The sequence below is a fragment of the Myotis nattereri genome, assembly GCF_964212035.1.
Source record: "Myotis nattereri genome assembly, chromosome: 18".
Lineage (NCBI taxonomy): Eukaryota > Metazoa > Chordata > Mammalia > Chiroptera > Vespertilionidae > Myotis > Myotis nattereri.
Window position 1 is genome coordinate 4,765,355 of NC_138093.1, and position 13,668 is coordinate 4,779,022.

A 13,668-nucleotide genomic window follows, 5' to 3' on the forward strand; every position below is an offset into this window, starting at 1 on the left:
GGGGTCAGAAAAGTCTGATGAGGAATCATCGGATATGGATAGCGAGTAGGGAGCTTAGGTTCTATTCCTGGCCCTCCGGTCTTGGGAAAGTCATTTCACCTTTCTTGGCTTCAACATCCTCAGCTGCAAAATGACAGTTGGACACCCAGGGATTTCTGAGGTCTCTTTTACCACCAAAGCTCTTTGCTTATATGAGCATTTTCCCCAAATCCCTCCAGGCAATTTACTGTTACCAAGAAGCATCTGACCCACAAATTCTTAATGAGGGACAGTGTCGGTAATTTAATCTGGTTGCACTTCTTCATGGAAGGTAAGGACAGTTCCGGTCCTTGGTGACCTTCATTTTAACTCAGTGTGAAGTCCTCTATTTTCCGGGAGACATGGGGTTTGACTTGTTAGGAATTACATCCATCCCTTCATTCTTCAGGAAATCAAATTACCATGAATAATTAAAATTCAGGGGACGTGATAATTTGATCAATTATTTTGTCCAATGCCACTCAGGGTAGGTGCACACTCTACTGAAACCACCGTGCCGTCAAATCAATAGTCATGCTAGATGCAACTGCAGACCGATGGCCCAGTGAAGGGATTCTGTGATTGACACAAACTTTTTTTTAAAATATATTTTTTTGGTTTTTTACAGAGAGGAAGGGAGAGGAATAGAGAGTTAGAAACATCGATGAGAGAGAAACATCGATCAGCTGCCTCCTGCACACTCCCTACTGGAGATGTGCCCGCAACCAAGGTACATGCCCTTGACTGGAATCGAACCTGGGACCCTTGAGTCTGCAGGTCAATGCTCTATCCACTGAGCCAAACCGGTTAGGGCGACACAAACTTTTAATCATCATTGCAGACCCTAGCGTCCGTGGTGATAAAATAATGGAAGAAAGGGGACCACCACAGAATTCTCAGCACTTCCCCCGAATAGTGCTCCTCTCTATTGGGAAACGAAGAGGTAATATTCACTGTCTGACTCCTCTGGGTGCATTATGACCTGCACTGTGCTCTGGACCAAACACAGGAAAAGTACCAGGAAGAATTGTTAACCAGAAATGTCCATCTTGAGGGTAAACAATTAGGACCTCACCCACTTTGTCGGGAGCCTCGCCAAGTCCCGGAAAACATACCGTCTGTCCACTTGGAAACATTCCCACCAACTCCATTTATGATCTATTCAATCAGAGCCAGTTGGCAATCGCCCAGGGAAAATGTTTCCTCCAGGCCTTGCCGACCATCCATTATCTCCCGTAATCACCCCTCCCGGCCCCGTCTGATCACAGGCACACTGCCTTCTCCTTTCCTGTAACTGGGGACCCTGATGTAACGCCAGTGTTTCAGGTAAACGCCTGTTCAGACGAAGGTCTCATGATGACAGCACATGCGAATGCCAAGCAAGCCTTGCACAGAGCTGCTCATCCCCGCAGCACCATCCCCGCGCTGCCCTGGCTCCTCCGATTTTACACCAGAGGCAGGCAAGCGGTGAGAGGCAGTGCAGAAGCAAAGCCAAGGTCAACCGAGGAACACCTTGAAACTGCTCCAGCAAACACCAAGTTCAGGATTTCACAAAGGAATGCCCTGCGGCAGGAATGCGAGCTGGGAAAGCACGTCCCCAGAGAGACTCCCTCCCCGACTGATAAAGCCGCAGGGAGTGGCATCCGGGGTCAGGAACCCGTGTCTGCAGGAAGGGGTCTGACCTTTGTAAAGTTATTCCTTTTGTGTTTTTATTTGCCACTGACTACGGTGCAGCCGGACACTTGGATTTTAGATCAGGAGAAAACAATTACATCGTTTTAGAAAATGTCACTGTAGCTGATAGTCTTGGGTGGTCCAGAAGGGACTAGAAAGGTCTCCTCTGCATCAAGGGCAAAGCAAAGAATCCTCGGATGTGACTTGACTGCGAAGGTTGCAGAGAGAGGTCCTGGGAGGAAGGACCTGCTCACTCCACCCCCCTGCACTGCCCTTCCCGGCCCCCGAAGGGGCTGGGTCAGGACCCGCGTGAGGGTCTGGTTGCCTGAGGCTCCCACACAAAAACGCCAAGAGTTCCCACAGATGAGTCCACAGGTCAGCAAACCATCCCCTGGGCAGAGTTTGCTTCCGGTAAGCCTGTCTCTCCTTCTGTTCCCCCCCCTTCTCCTTCGAGGTCCGTGAGGGCTCAGGCCTCCTCACGCAAGGGCGGAGGCGAGGGCTCCTGAGTTTAGCCTGTGTGTTTACAACCGTTTCCTTCAGAATGCGTCGCAGTGCTTCTATGTCTAATGGTAAAAAAGAACGTTGCATGCCTGATCAAAGAATTTCAAGAATGGAGTACAGGAACAGGGAGGGTAGAGTGGTCTTCTGTGAGCCCTTGTATGTGTGAAACTCTTTGAGTTATAAATGGGAAGATGAAATTAAAAAAAATAAAATAAAAACCAACCTGGCCATCATTTTCCCACTTCTGGGAAATGAAGCATAGCTTTCAAAGTGACCAACGATCACACAGACATCTACTTTTGCTCCTTTTCCTTTTTCTTTCAAGTTTGCTTCCTGTGACTTTTTACACCACCTTGTGAGAGCGTCATTTAAGTGCTCAAGTCTCCATTTGATTGGTGAGGAATTTGAGGCCACGAGGTTAAGCTGCTTTAAGCCTATCCCGAGGGAACAGAAATGCATTCAGATCTGATGAGATGCATGACTATTTTAATGGTCTCTCAAATAACAACATAAAGAGTAACCTGAGTTAATAAAAGTGAATGTGAAAACTTGTAAATAACATGTTCTGAAAATAGCAGCTCTCAACAGTTATCGGTTCTAAGCCTGGGGACGGATGCCTATTTTTGTCTCGGGACAGGAGCTCGGGACAGGTCCTCTAACCAGGCAGGGAGAAGGGTGAACAGACCACTAGGCACAGCATGGTGGGGGGTCTGATGGAAGTCCTCATGGCTCAGAGAAGGTGCAGAATCGAGCTGAGCCTCGATGATAAAGGATGTAGCGAAGAGAACGCAGGTAGAAGGACATTTCAGGCAGAAGGACTGAAAGGGCTGGGCTGAAGGACTGAGAAAACACACCTCTTTTGAAAAAGATTCCTCCCACTGAACCCTTCATTCCCCCCCCCCCCAGGTTAAAATGAGAAAAACACATCTATTAAAAAAAAGAAAAAGTCTGGATTGTTGTTTGTTTGAACACGAAATGCAGCAGTTATGTGGGAAGCAGGAATCCTTGACAAGGTGACGGAAGACAGGGGTCGCCTTGCTGCACTGGGGACAGTGTCTGGTGTGTGAAGACGTGGGGAAGCGGAGGTTAACACCTTGTTGCCTGGGCCAAGGCAAGAGCCGCCCCCCCGCCCCCCTACTCCCCTCCCAGGCTCCATGCCTCTGCAGTCAGGGGGCAGGGTGCGTCCTTCCTCCTGAGATTCTCCAAAAGCTCAACTTATTTCCTAACTTTTCATTCTTTTCTTAGAGGCAAAGACTTACAAAAATCTTTACAGCAAAACACTGCTACATAAAGCAAGGTTCTGATTCTTGACTGTTCTACCAGAACAGGACGAGACTGCTTTAAAGACGTGCTTTCCTCAGACATGCTAACAATCATGAACAACCCTCCGAAAGCAGAGGAGGGTGGTCTAACGCCTGGGATGAAGGGAGGGGACCGGAAGTCTGGGGAGAGCCTGACTCTAATTCCCAAATGCCCTCCTATGGGTGGATGCACTTGGCTCCTTGAAACCACACAGCGCATCTACCCTCTGCCTGGGGATGTCTGCGGGTTGATCAGAATGTGTGCAAACACATGTTCACGTCTTCGATTAAAGACCATGTGGATGCCTGGTCTGCAAGTGTGAAGTATCACGACTATTTTCTAGGTTATTTAACTTTGGTTGTGGATAAAAATATATTTTTTGGCACCCGGATTACAGTTCTACCGCTTACAATTGCCTTTTGGTTCCAATTAGCTTCCAAAATTCTCCCTGTGGAACAATGGGCATTCATAAATGACAGTGGAGCAAATAAAACCCCTCACTGTTCGCAAGCTTAATTCTAAAAAGAAAACACATATGAAGCACTCTATTGTATAGAAACCATATATGGCATGGATGATTTTACACTTGCCTGTTTCTTTCTCTCTCTCTCTCTCTCTCTCTCTCTCTCTCTCTCTCTCTCTCTCCCCGCTCCCCTCCCCCCCAATAATCTATATTTTTTCCCCTGGGAAAATAACGTTTCTAATCTGAGCAATCTCTTCATGTTCTCCTTCGTTACTAAACCCTTGTGAATGACTTGAAAGCAAGAGGTTTAGCCTCAGCCAGTGACATGATCAGAACGGTTCTCCACGTTGTCGCTGTTGTCACACTCAGCCCAGAGGATGCCTCACGCCTGGACGGGGCAACCGCCCTAACTGGCCAGTTCCCTCTTCTCTACTCACTTCACTTGAAGACAGTTTCACAGAACTTTCAAGAAAAGAGAAGAGAACAAAGAAGAAAGAAAACGTTGCCAAATATGTCTCCTCAATGCAAAGATTTAACAGAGACCGTTTTTCCAGCTAATTGGCAACTCATTGTTTGACAGGAGTTACAATAAAACCGCAGATAGCCCACCCGCTTCAATAGCACTGGAAATTACTGTGGTTATAATAATGAGACAGACGAATAGCTATTCAGAGAAAGTTCCTGACAGACAGGGGACGATCTGCATTCTTTGGACAGAGTATTCAGAAAACGTGTCAGTCTACAATATCCGACTTTCTACACTAACGTGGGAAGTGACTCACTTGAAAAAAAAAACAGAGGAGAGAGCAGTTTAGTGAGCAAAGCATCCTTTCTTGAACATTTCCAAATAAGCCAAAGCACGCGACCAGGACGAAAGCCATGTTTGACACTCCAATGCCGAGCCTCTGTACCATCCCAAGAACTAATCTAGATTCTTCTCCACCGGTTTAACGCTGGATGGGCTTGTCATCTAGTCAGTGGCTCACATTAAATGTACCTGGGGTTCCATATGAATTGTTCTCGCCTGGGTTCAGCCAGGCCAACTGCAGCCTAACCCCTGGAAGGGGGGTGATGTGTTGACATTTTTGCAAAGCCCCCCAGCGGGTTCAGCCGGAGATGTGAGCACCGCTGGGCCCCAGGCCTCCTCGAGTAGCGGGTGACAAGGTGACTGACAAAAACCCCAACAAAAACTTAGAACAGAACAGATCTCATCATCCGAGAGCTCCGATCATTCCTTAGATGGTTAAGACCACAAGGTTAGACACCAGTAGTCTTGTTGGGGGTCCTGCCAGTACGAAACACAGAGTTGGACACGTAGTAGGCATGTTATTAGTATTTGGATGGGATGACAGACAGATTGACTGGCTTATCCGTGTAAGAGCACTGCGACAGAACTCTTGTGCACATGACAGCTTTCATTCCATATGCAGTCATGAGCACGTATTTACTTATTCTGCCTTTGACAGGTGATAAAACGGAGGCCCTCAGTGGTTCTAATATCTCCTGAAGGTTATCCTGCTAGTTCACGGCAGAGTCGGTGACTAACCCTCAGCAAAGTGAGCTGCACGCTCCTACCTTCCAGCCCCGGAAGACAAGCCTCCGCTGGCTCCCCTGGTGGAAACCCCGTGCAACCTCAAACGAGGACGAACCAGCTGGGCAGCAGCGGGAGAGTTGCTGAGAAGCCATCTGCTCAGAAGCAGGTGTTAAAGCCCAGGCAGGAGTCACTTCCTGTAGGATGCAGACCGTGAGGCACCTGTCTGAGCATGAAGCTGGCAAAAGGACGCATGTGGGTCCAACGTGAACGTCCCTACGGACTCACGTGACTCCAAAGGGTCCAACCAGCAACGTCTTTCACAGGAGGACAGAGTCTGTCATTCTAGATCATTCCATTGGTCAGGCCACACTCAGGCCCGTTTCCTACAGGTGCCTGCCATAGGTACCGACCATAAAGCCGAGTCTGATTCTGTATCATGACCGCCCGGGAGCACTGCAAGGCCTCAAAGTGCCTTGTGAATCAAAGAAAACAAGTCAGTCAAGTTCAGTATGAAGGCTGAGGCAAGTACACTTTAATTGCATGCTAGTTCTTTGAAAATGTACCCTTTGTTTGGTAATTATCAGGGCCAAAGTGTTGCGTTTATTGTAACACCATGTTTTGTAGACATGCGTAATAAGCTGGTTTATTACCAATGACTGACTAACTGGTGAGCTGGGGCTAATGGCCATAACGACCATGGGATCGTATCAATGGGCTTGTCATCTAGTCAGTGGCTCACATTAAATGTACCTGGGGTTCCATATGAATTGTTCTCGCCTGGGTTCAGCCAGGCCAACTGCAGCCTAACCCCTGGAAGGGGGGTGATGTGTTGACATTTTTGCAAAGCCCCCCAGCGGGTTCAGCCGGAGATGTGAGCACCACTGGGCCCCAGGCCTCCTCGAGTAGCGAATGAAGACAGTGAGCCGCGTGGGGCACGTGCCGCCCAGCCACGCAGCTGAGTGCCTGCGGAGGCCCGACCTGAGCCCAGCTGTCCTTCCTCTCCCCTGGCTCCTTTCGATCAAGAGCCAAGAAGAGCATCTGTTCGCGCCGATTCCTCCGACTGGCTTAGAGGGACCCGTAGGACAACTCCCACTCCTGCCACCTCTTTGCCGGAAATGCCACATGAACTTTTAACTCATCTCTGAAAATTCAAACACATCGCCAGCGCCAGCCAGCGTGAACGGTCCTTCCAAAGACTGGAGACCCGATGTCAAAGCAGCCGTCGGAGTCGGTAACGGGGTGCGAGCCGTGTCTGAGTGGTGAAGACAGGGCTGACACGCAATGCACCCTTGCCGGCCTGAAATAAACATGCTAATTGTTTTCCTCTGTCCTGACATGAGCTGCCCTGTTCCTATCACATATCCTCCCCCATCAGACACACACGCGCTGTCATCGACCAGTTCACATTCCTCCTGAGAGCCTCCAAGCCATCATTCTACCATCAGCCCAGGAAAGCTCCATGCTCCCGAGTCTGCGGGAGGAAGGACAGGTAACAATGTCGAAGAAGGAGAAGGAAGCAGCACCACGAGGTAACAAAGAGGCCGCGGCCTCCAGTCCCGAGTGTAAGAGGATCGGAAGTCATCATTCCCGCCTGACAAGTAAGAAGCCGAACAGACTGAAAATCAGCACCCCTCCCGGGATCCTAAGAGGGGAGGACACGGGACAAACCGGGGCCCCAAGACGGGAGAGGCAGCCGGCGAGGACACGGAGTCACGGCCCACAGAGCAGGGACTGACCGGGGAACCTCCGCAGACCAGGCGCCCTGCGGGGCAGGGAAGCCTGAGGCCGGAGCCGTACCTGCAGGAGCGTGACCGGCGCGTGCTACCGTTCACTGCCCCGGTGGCATCGGTCGATGTGAGGAAGGTTAATAAGAACTAGGTCCCCCCACACCGTGTAACATTTCTGAAGCTGAAACATGCAGTTTCTAAAGATGCGAGTTTTGTGCTTAAAGCGGCGACCGGCCACTCCTCACGTCCACCCGGCGGCCTTCAGATCGTACCTGCCAGAACAGGCTGTGCGCGTCGCCCCGCAGAAGTTCCACCGTGTCCCCGGCCTGGATGTGGAGCGGGGGCCCCGCCTGGGGAGCGGGGGGTGGCGTCCCGGCGTAGTTCTTGATGACCTGCATCTTTGGCAAACCTGCAAAGAAGCAGCACAGCGTTGAAGATGGAGAAGAGAACAGCACGTGAAGTCCAAGGGTGCTAACAAAACACAGGGTCATTGCCAACATGAGAAAGGTTTCCTGGCCCCGCCACACTGCCCCTCGCCCTCGCCATCAGCCTATCTGTGGTTGAGAAAATATTTCTCTTTCAGCTGATGCCTGCTTCATGAAAAACACATCAGGTCCCGCTTAATGGAAAAGAACCATTTTTTCATCCACTCGATCCTTCCTGCTATTACCTTCCTCCCCGCACTCCCTGATCTCACCGCAGGCGGCTCCCCGTCTGCAGGCAGCGCGGTGCCCCGCGTAAGGCTCGCGTCTTAAGGTTAACTTTGTAATTCAAAAGCAAAGCGGTGATGGATGTGCCGGAGCCAGACTTGCGACATGTATGTGGAGAAATTCTCCAGGCTCAAATGGAGGCTTGCAAAACAGAGCCAGGACCGGGGATGTGTCGAAGCCAATGGCGTCCACAAAGACTAGGAATCCAGCTGCCTCCTGTCCTCTGTTTCCTGACTGTGCGATGAAGGTCTTCGTGCAGCAGTTCACTGCTGAGCTTCAACCGCACAGGGACCTAACTGCACCAACAATGTCACCGCACAGCCACCTTTCAGTTGGAGGTGAAACCGTTGCCCCCCACACAGGATCCATCCCACAGGCTGTGGGATCTCCGTGGACTTAAGCCATTGCTAACGACACTCCAAAACTTTTTTTTAATAGATTTTTATTGATTTCAGAGAGGAAGGGAGAGGGAGAGAGAGATAGAAACATCAATGATGTGAGGGAATCATTGACCGGCTGCCTGCTGCATGCCCCACACTGGGGATGGAGCCCACAACCCCGGGCAAGTGCCCTGACCGGGAATCGAACCAATGACCTCTTGGTTCCTAGGTTGACGCTCAACCACTGAGCCATGCCGGCCGGGCAACACTTCAAAACTTTCTATTCTGCCGAAACCAGTTTGGCTCAGTGGATAGAGCGTCGGCCTGCGGACTGAAGGGTCCTAGGTTCGATTCCGGTCAAGGGCATGTACCTGGGTTGCGCGCATATCCCCAGTGGGAGATGTGCAGGAGGCAGCTGATCGATGTTTCTCTCTCATCGATGTTTCTAACTCTCTATCTCTCTCCCTTCCTCTCTGTAAAAAATCAATAAAATATATTAAAAAAACAAAAACAAAAAACTTTCTATTCTAATGCTGGGCCACTAGCAGAAAAGGCTGCACCGACTACAGAAAGGAAGATGACTGGCACTGAGTTGCCAATGGCCAAGTTACCTAGAAAAGACCCCATATCCCCACGAAAAGTCCCAGCAAACATTTAACAATGTCTTCAAAACTCCCTCCCAACAACCAGCCTGAAGGGGGAAAGCAGGTTTTCGCCAAGTCCTTCTTATCCATCCGATCAGTGAGAGACAGAGGGCAGAGCAGGCGCCCTTCAGCCCAGTTCAGCGGCCGAGCTGCTGGGACACGTTCGCATTGCCACACCCGCCCGAGGCCTCAGGTGCCCCTGGACCGGGGGCGGGGGGGGGGGGGTGGCTGAAATCCCACGTCCTTCTTGGCACGCTGCCCCGCCAGATGTTGCGAGGTGGCGCCCCTGACACAAACAGCAGACTCTGCCTTTCCCAAAAACAACAGCCAACAGCTCTTCTCCGTGGAGTGTGACCCGACCTGCGCACTGCAAACGCCTAGAGCGAGAGCTTCCTTTACACTCTGCTAGGTGGCCCTGGTCCCTTAACATGCGATCCCAATTCTTCGCAAGTTATACAGGTGCCTAGTCCCCATGGCGTGCGCCAGAAACTCCTATTATATGCCAACTGTAATTGAAAAATTAAAAAAATATATTAAAAATATATAAATTCTATAATAGTGTTCTATTTAAAACCCTTTCTACTGCGCTTAGAATGGACTCTGAATTCCTGGCCACAGCCTCCAAAGCCATCTATTTTCTAGCCCCCGGAACTCTCCATCTCATCTTGCTCCAAGCTCACAGTCGCTCACTGTCCTTCGTCGTTCTGACTTCTCTGGCGTCGCTTAAACGCCCTGAGCTGGGGGGGCAGCCACGACAGTCTGTTATGTCCTTCAGCTTGTAACTCATAGGGCTGTTTGCTTCCCCCTGGCCTCCTCGCCTTTCCATTTCTATATATCAGCACTGCATAAATGTGCGTGTTAAACATTCACTACTTTCATAACCAATGTAGCTTTCGGGAATAAAAGTGCCCAGGTTTTATTGGACAGCCGCCACGTCACCATTAGTTTGGGCTTGCTCTCACACGGTTTGTATTTATTTGTGCGTCTACCTATAACTACCAATAGGCTCCATGTAACTGAAATTTTGCGGGAAATAAAATTATTTGTAATGTGCACCATTGCTAATATATTTCTCAAAAGCCCTTAAGAATGGCTCTCTTACTAATCCACACTCATCCTGAACAGCCTTTAAATGAGGCAAGAACACGCTGATTCCATACACTCCATGGCCGAGCCGGCGAAAAAAATACCCCAAGTGCCAGCACGAGAGTAGCTGATGCTTTTGCAGACAGTCTGCTCTGTCCCCTCACCGCCTCGCTCTCCACTCTCTCTTCCCTGGACCTCCCCTCCCGATGCACCCGCAGCAGCTGAGAGCCTCCGGCAGTGGCAGCACCCCAAAGGCTCCCTGTGCGGCCGGCTCATTGGTCTGTGCGGGGGAGAGGGGAGTCGCTATGGGGACCCCTGTCCGAAGCTTCGGGAGGCCACGCACTTGGCCCATCAGGTTGACGAGCTGGTTTTCTGAGAAGCCAGGGAGCCAGGCCTGGGTCAGAGCCCCAGGACCAAGGTGTCTCTGTAAAAACGCATGTAAGACAAACACCCTCGTCACCATTCCCCGGAACATTCTCCCAGAATAAACTTCCAAACAGGACCCAGGGGACGGCGAAGAGCTGCCTCCTCTTTACAAATGGCGCTGACCCGACTGATGTGGGAGAACTGCCAAGCCGCCGACTGCATACACTGTCCAGCCCCGAGGACCCAGCCTCACAGGGTCCCACGGGCAACGGTGAGGCTGAGTCCCGCCCCTGCTGTTTACTTTGATTCGTTTTCCGCCTTAAGGTTTTTCTGAAATAAAAAGTAAAGTCAGATAGGACCGGTCAGTTACAATCTTACGGATTTGATGTGGGCAGAGTGAGTGTATGAATTTATCCATTTGAACTCAAGCGAGTGAATCATTATTACTAAACTCCAGCCCTGCTTCACAGGAGGAGGCCAGCTGCGTATCTCCTTTCCATCCCCTCCACTGCGGACCCACAACCAACAAGCCCACCTAAGATTACACAGGAGCGGAAGACCGTGTCCCACTCAGGAACAGCCCCTCTTACACTGTAACCGGGGAGAGGAGCCACACGGAGGTGCGCACGGTTTTGAGATGATACTGTTCTGGCCACGAAAGCCGGTGGACGCATCGGGGTGGAACGGCGACTCTATCAAAGAAGGCTCTTCGGTAATTTAGTCAAACATTTCTTTTCCGTGTGAAACAATTCGGCCCAGTTGTTTATTGCCAGCTACAAGCGAAAACTAAATAATGAAAGGTGCTCTTCCCAGCACCCAGCGGTCACCCAGTGAGAGCAGAATCCTGGGTTGAGTAGGAAAACAAAGGGAAGGTTATGGGAAGGCCACGCCTGATGGCTCAGCTCTTAATGCTCAGCGGAATCCGACCCTTTCCCGAGGGAGCTGGGAAGACCCAGGCCCCAGACCTTCCAGTGGGAATGAGCGCTTTGTAAGTACCAACAGACCCTTCAGACTCCGAAAGCAAGTTCAGAGATTTTGTTTCAAATATCTCTACACAGGCCCGGGGTTATCACACTGGGAGTATGTATACCTCCTCCTTCCTATCCATTAACTGGGAATGCTAAAATAATAATAATAATAATAATAATAATAATAGGGTATTAGCCTATTAAGCTGTTGTCCTCTATAATTTCTCAATTTAAAATATTTGAAATGCATGCAGAATATCGACTTTAGGAATAGTAATTGTCTTTTGCTCTTCAAAAAAATCTTAATTTTTTTTCTCCATCTCTTACCAATTCAAAAAATGTTCCCACTCTTCCTGGTCTTTTTATTTTTCTGTTCTTCCTTAAGTTTAGCCTTATTCTCTCCCCAAACTTTCCACTTCCTATCTTTCATTCCTACAGAAACTTCTTTCATAACCTTAAATATAAAAATTATGCTATGGTTTCAACATGTTCAAATTGAGCGTCAAACGCTATTTAAATGGTTAGACATACTGTTGCTTCTAATTATCTGAAAAATAATAAAGTGAAATGGAGCCTACATCCCACAGTGTAATAAAAAATATAAAAGTAATGATTATTGACATGTAAACTGCTGACTACGAAGAAAAATATAAATGTTAATAAGAAATTGTGCCGAGAAGTCACAAAACATCCAGAAGGTAGTTACACTGGCAAAACCAGGACGATGCATGGAAAAGGCACCCCGGGCCTGACCTTGGTTCTGCCTCACTTCTCAAAACATGTGACACCACGGGTCACATGCAGTCACGGATCACAAAAACACCTGCGGGCCACGCATCATCAACTAACACGGCACTGAATTCTAAACCCAGAGCGCCGACTTCTCACTAACTCACACACCAGGAACAACGCTGGCCCTGAAAGCCCGGCCCTGGGTTCTTGGACAGAGTCTGATCACCTCACTGACGTGTTTCTTGCTCATTAATAAAAACAAAATCCTCCAGGACGAGGAACCCCACCTCTCTTGCCACGCCAGGGCCCACCCGACATTGCACTGTGAGGCGTACAGCCCTGGGTCAGAGAAGCTCACTGCTGCTGACTGTGGTCATATATATATTGATTTTAGAGAGAGAGGAAGGGAGAGGGGGACAGAGAGAGAAACATAGATGTGAGACAGAAACACGGATCGGCTACCTCCTGCAGGCACCCCCAACTGGGAGCCCAAAACCTGGGCATGTGCCCTGACCGGATTCAAACCGGATTCGAACCGGCAACCTTCCAGTGCACGGGATGACCCTCAACCGACGGAGCCACCCCGGCAGGGCTGCTGTTGACTGTTTTTAAAGTACAAGGACAATGTCCTATGGTTTAATCTAACAGGTGCCAAAACAATTCTTTACATGTGTTGAGTGCCTAATACTAACGAGACCCCAGCAGAAAGGTCTGAGTAAGTCGAAGCGTGACAAAAAGCAGGCATCACTCTCGGGTAAAGCACCTTCACATAAATCTGTACCTGGTCCGTGGCTGAGGGGAGCAGCGTCAATTAGTGTTTCCCTGTTCAATAAATCCAGTGAACTCTGGCTGCGGTCCTTGCTCCCGCCTGCCTGGGAGCTACTCCTCTTCTGAAAGCCCGGCTGCAGGTTTCCCTCTCGGGGTTCAATGACAGTAAGGATATCTCACTCTGCCCTTCGACACTGCAGGCAATAATTTGTGGCAGCAAAATTCTTTTTTTATTTTTTGTGAATTTTTTTTATCTCTTTATAGAAAAGGTATTTTTTAGCCATTATGCAACATCACAACATAAATGTTCTCTTTCTTTAGAGCAGAACTGTCTAATCATGCATCTTCGCTTTAACAACCCCAAGCACAGGGCTCACCATGTGATAAAACCCTGGCAATGGCTAGTGATTTCATTTTCAAGGGGAAGTTTGACTATGAGAGTTGAGTGTTCATTTTAACACAAATGTAGGTGATAAAACCAAATTAACATTTTTCCCATCATCTTCAAGGATTTAACAATTATGACATTTGTTCTTAAAACTGCTTTGACTTAACCGCTAGGACACCTAAGCTGTGGCAGTCACTTCTGTTGTTCAGTCATCGCGTTTCATCACGCATCCCGCGGCCCCGGTGAACACAGCTGCACACACCGGGTGTCCACCTGAGCAGCTCAAGTAGCACATTTCTCCTCGATTCTAAGATTTCTCTAGGGACTCGTCCATCAAACAAATAAATCATAAGCCCCTTCTCCAGTGAACAGTAGCGGCTGTCCCGAAAAATGGACACACACACACA

At 49.4% G+C, this 13,668-nt stretch overlaps 1 protein-coding gene across 1 annotated transcript in view; it reads right to left on the reverse strand.

Moving 5' to 3' along the window:
• VAV3 (vav guanine nucleotide exchange factor 3) overlaps window positions 1-13,668 on the reverse strand; it is a 164,795-nt gene that overhangs the window by 30,952 nt on the left and 120,175 nt on the right. Inside the window, exon 20 of the mRNA XM_081112007.1 lies at window positions 7,492-7,628. Coding sequence (XP_080968133.1) covers window positions 7,492-7,628 — 137 coding nt within the window. The remainder of the gene's footprint in view (window positions 1-7,491; window positions 7,629-13,668) is intronic.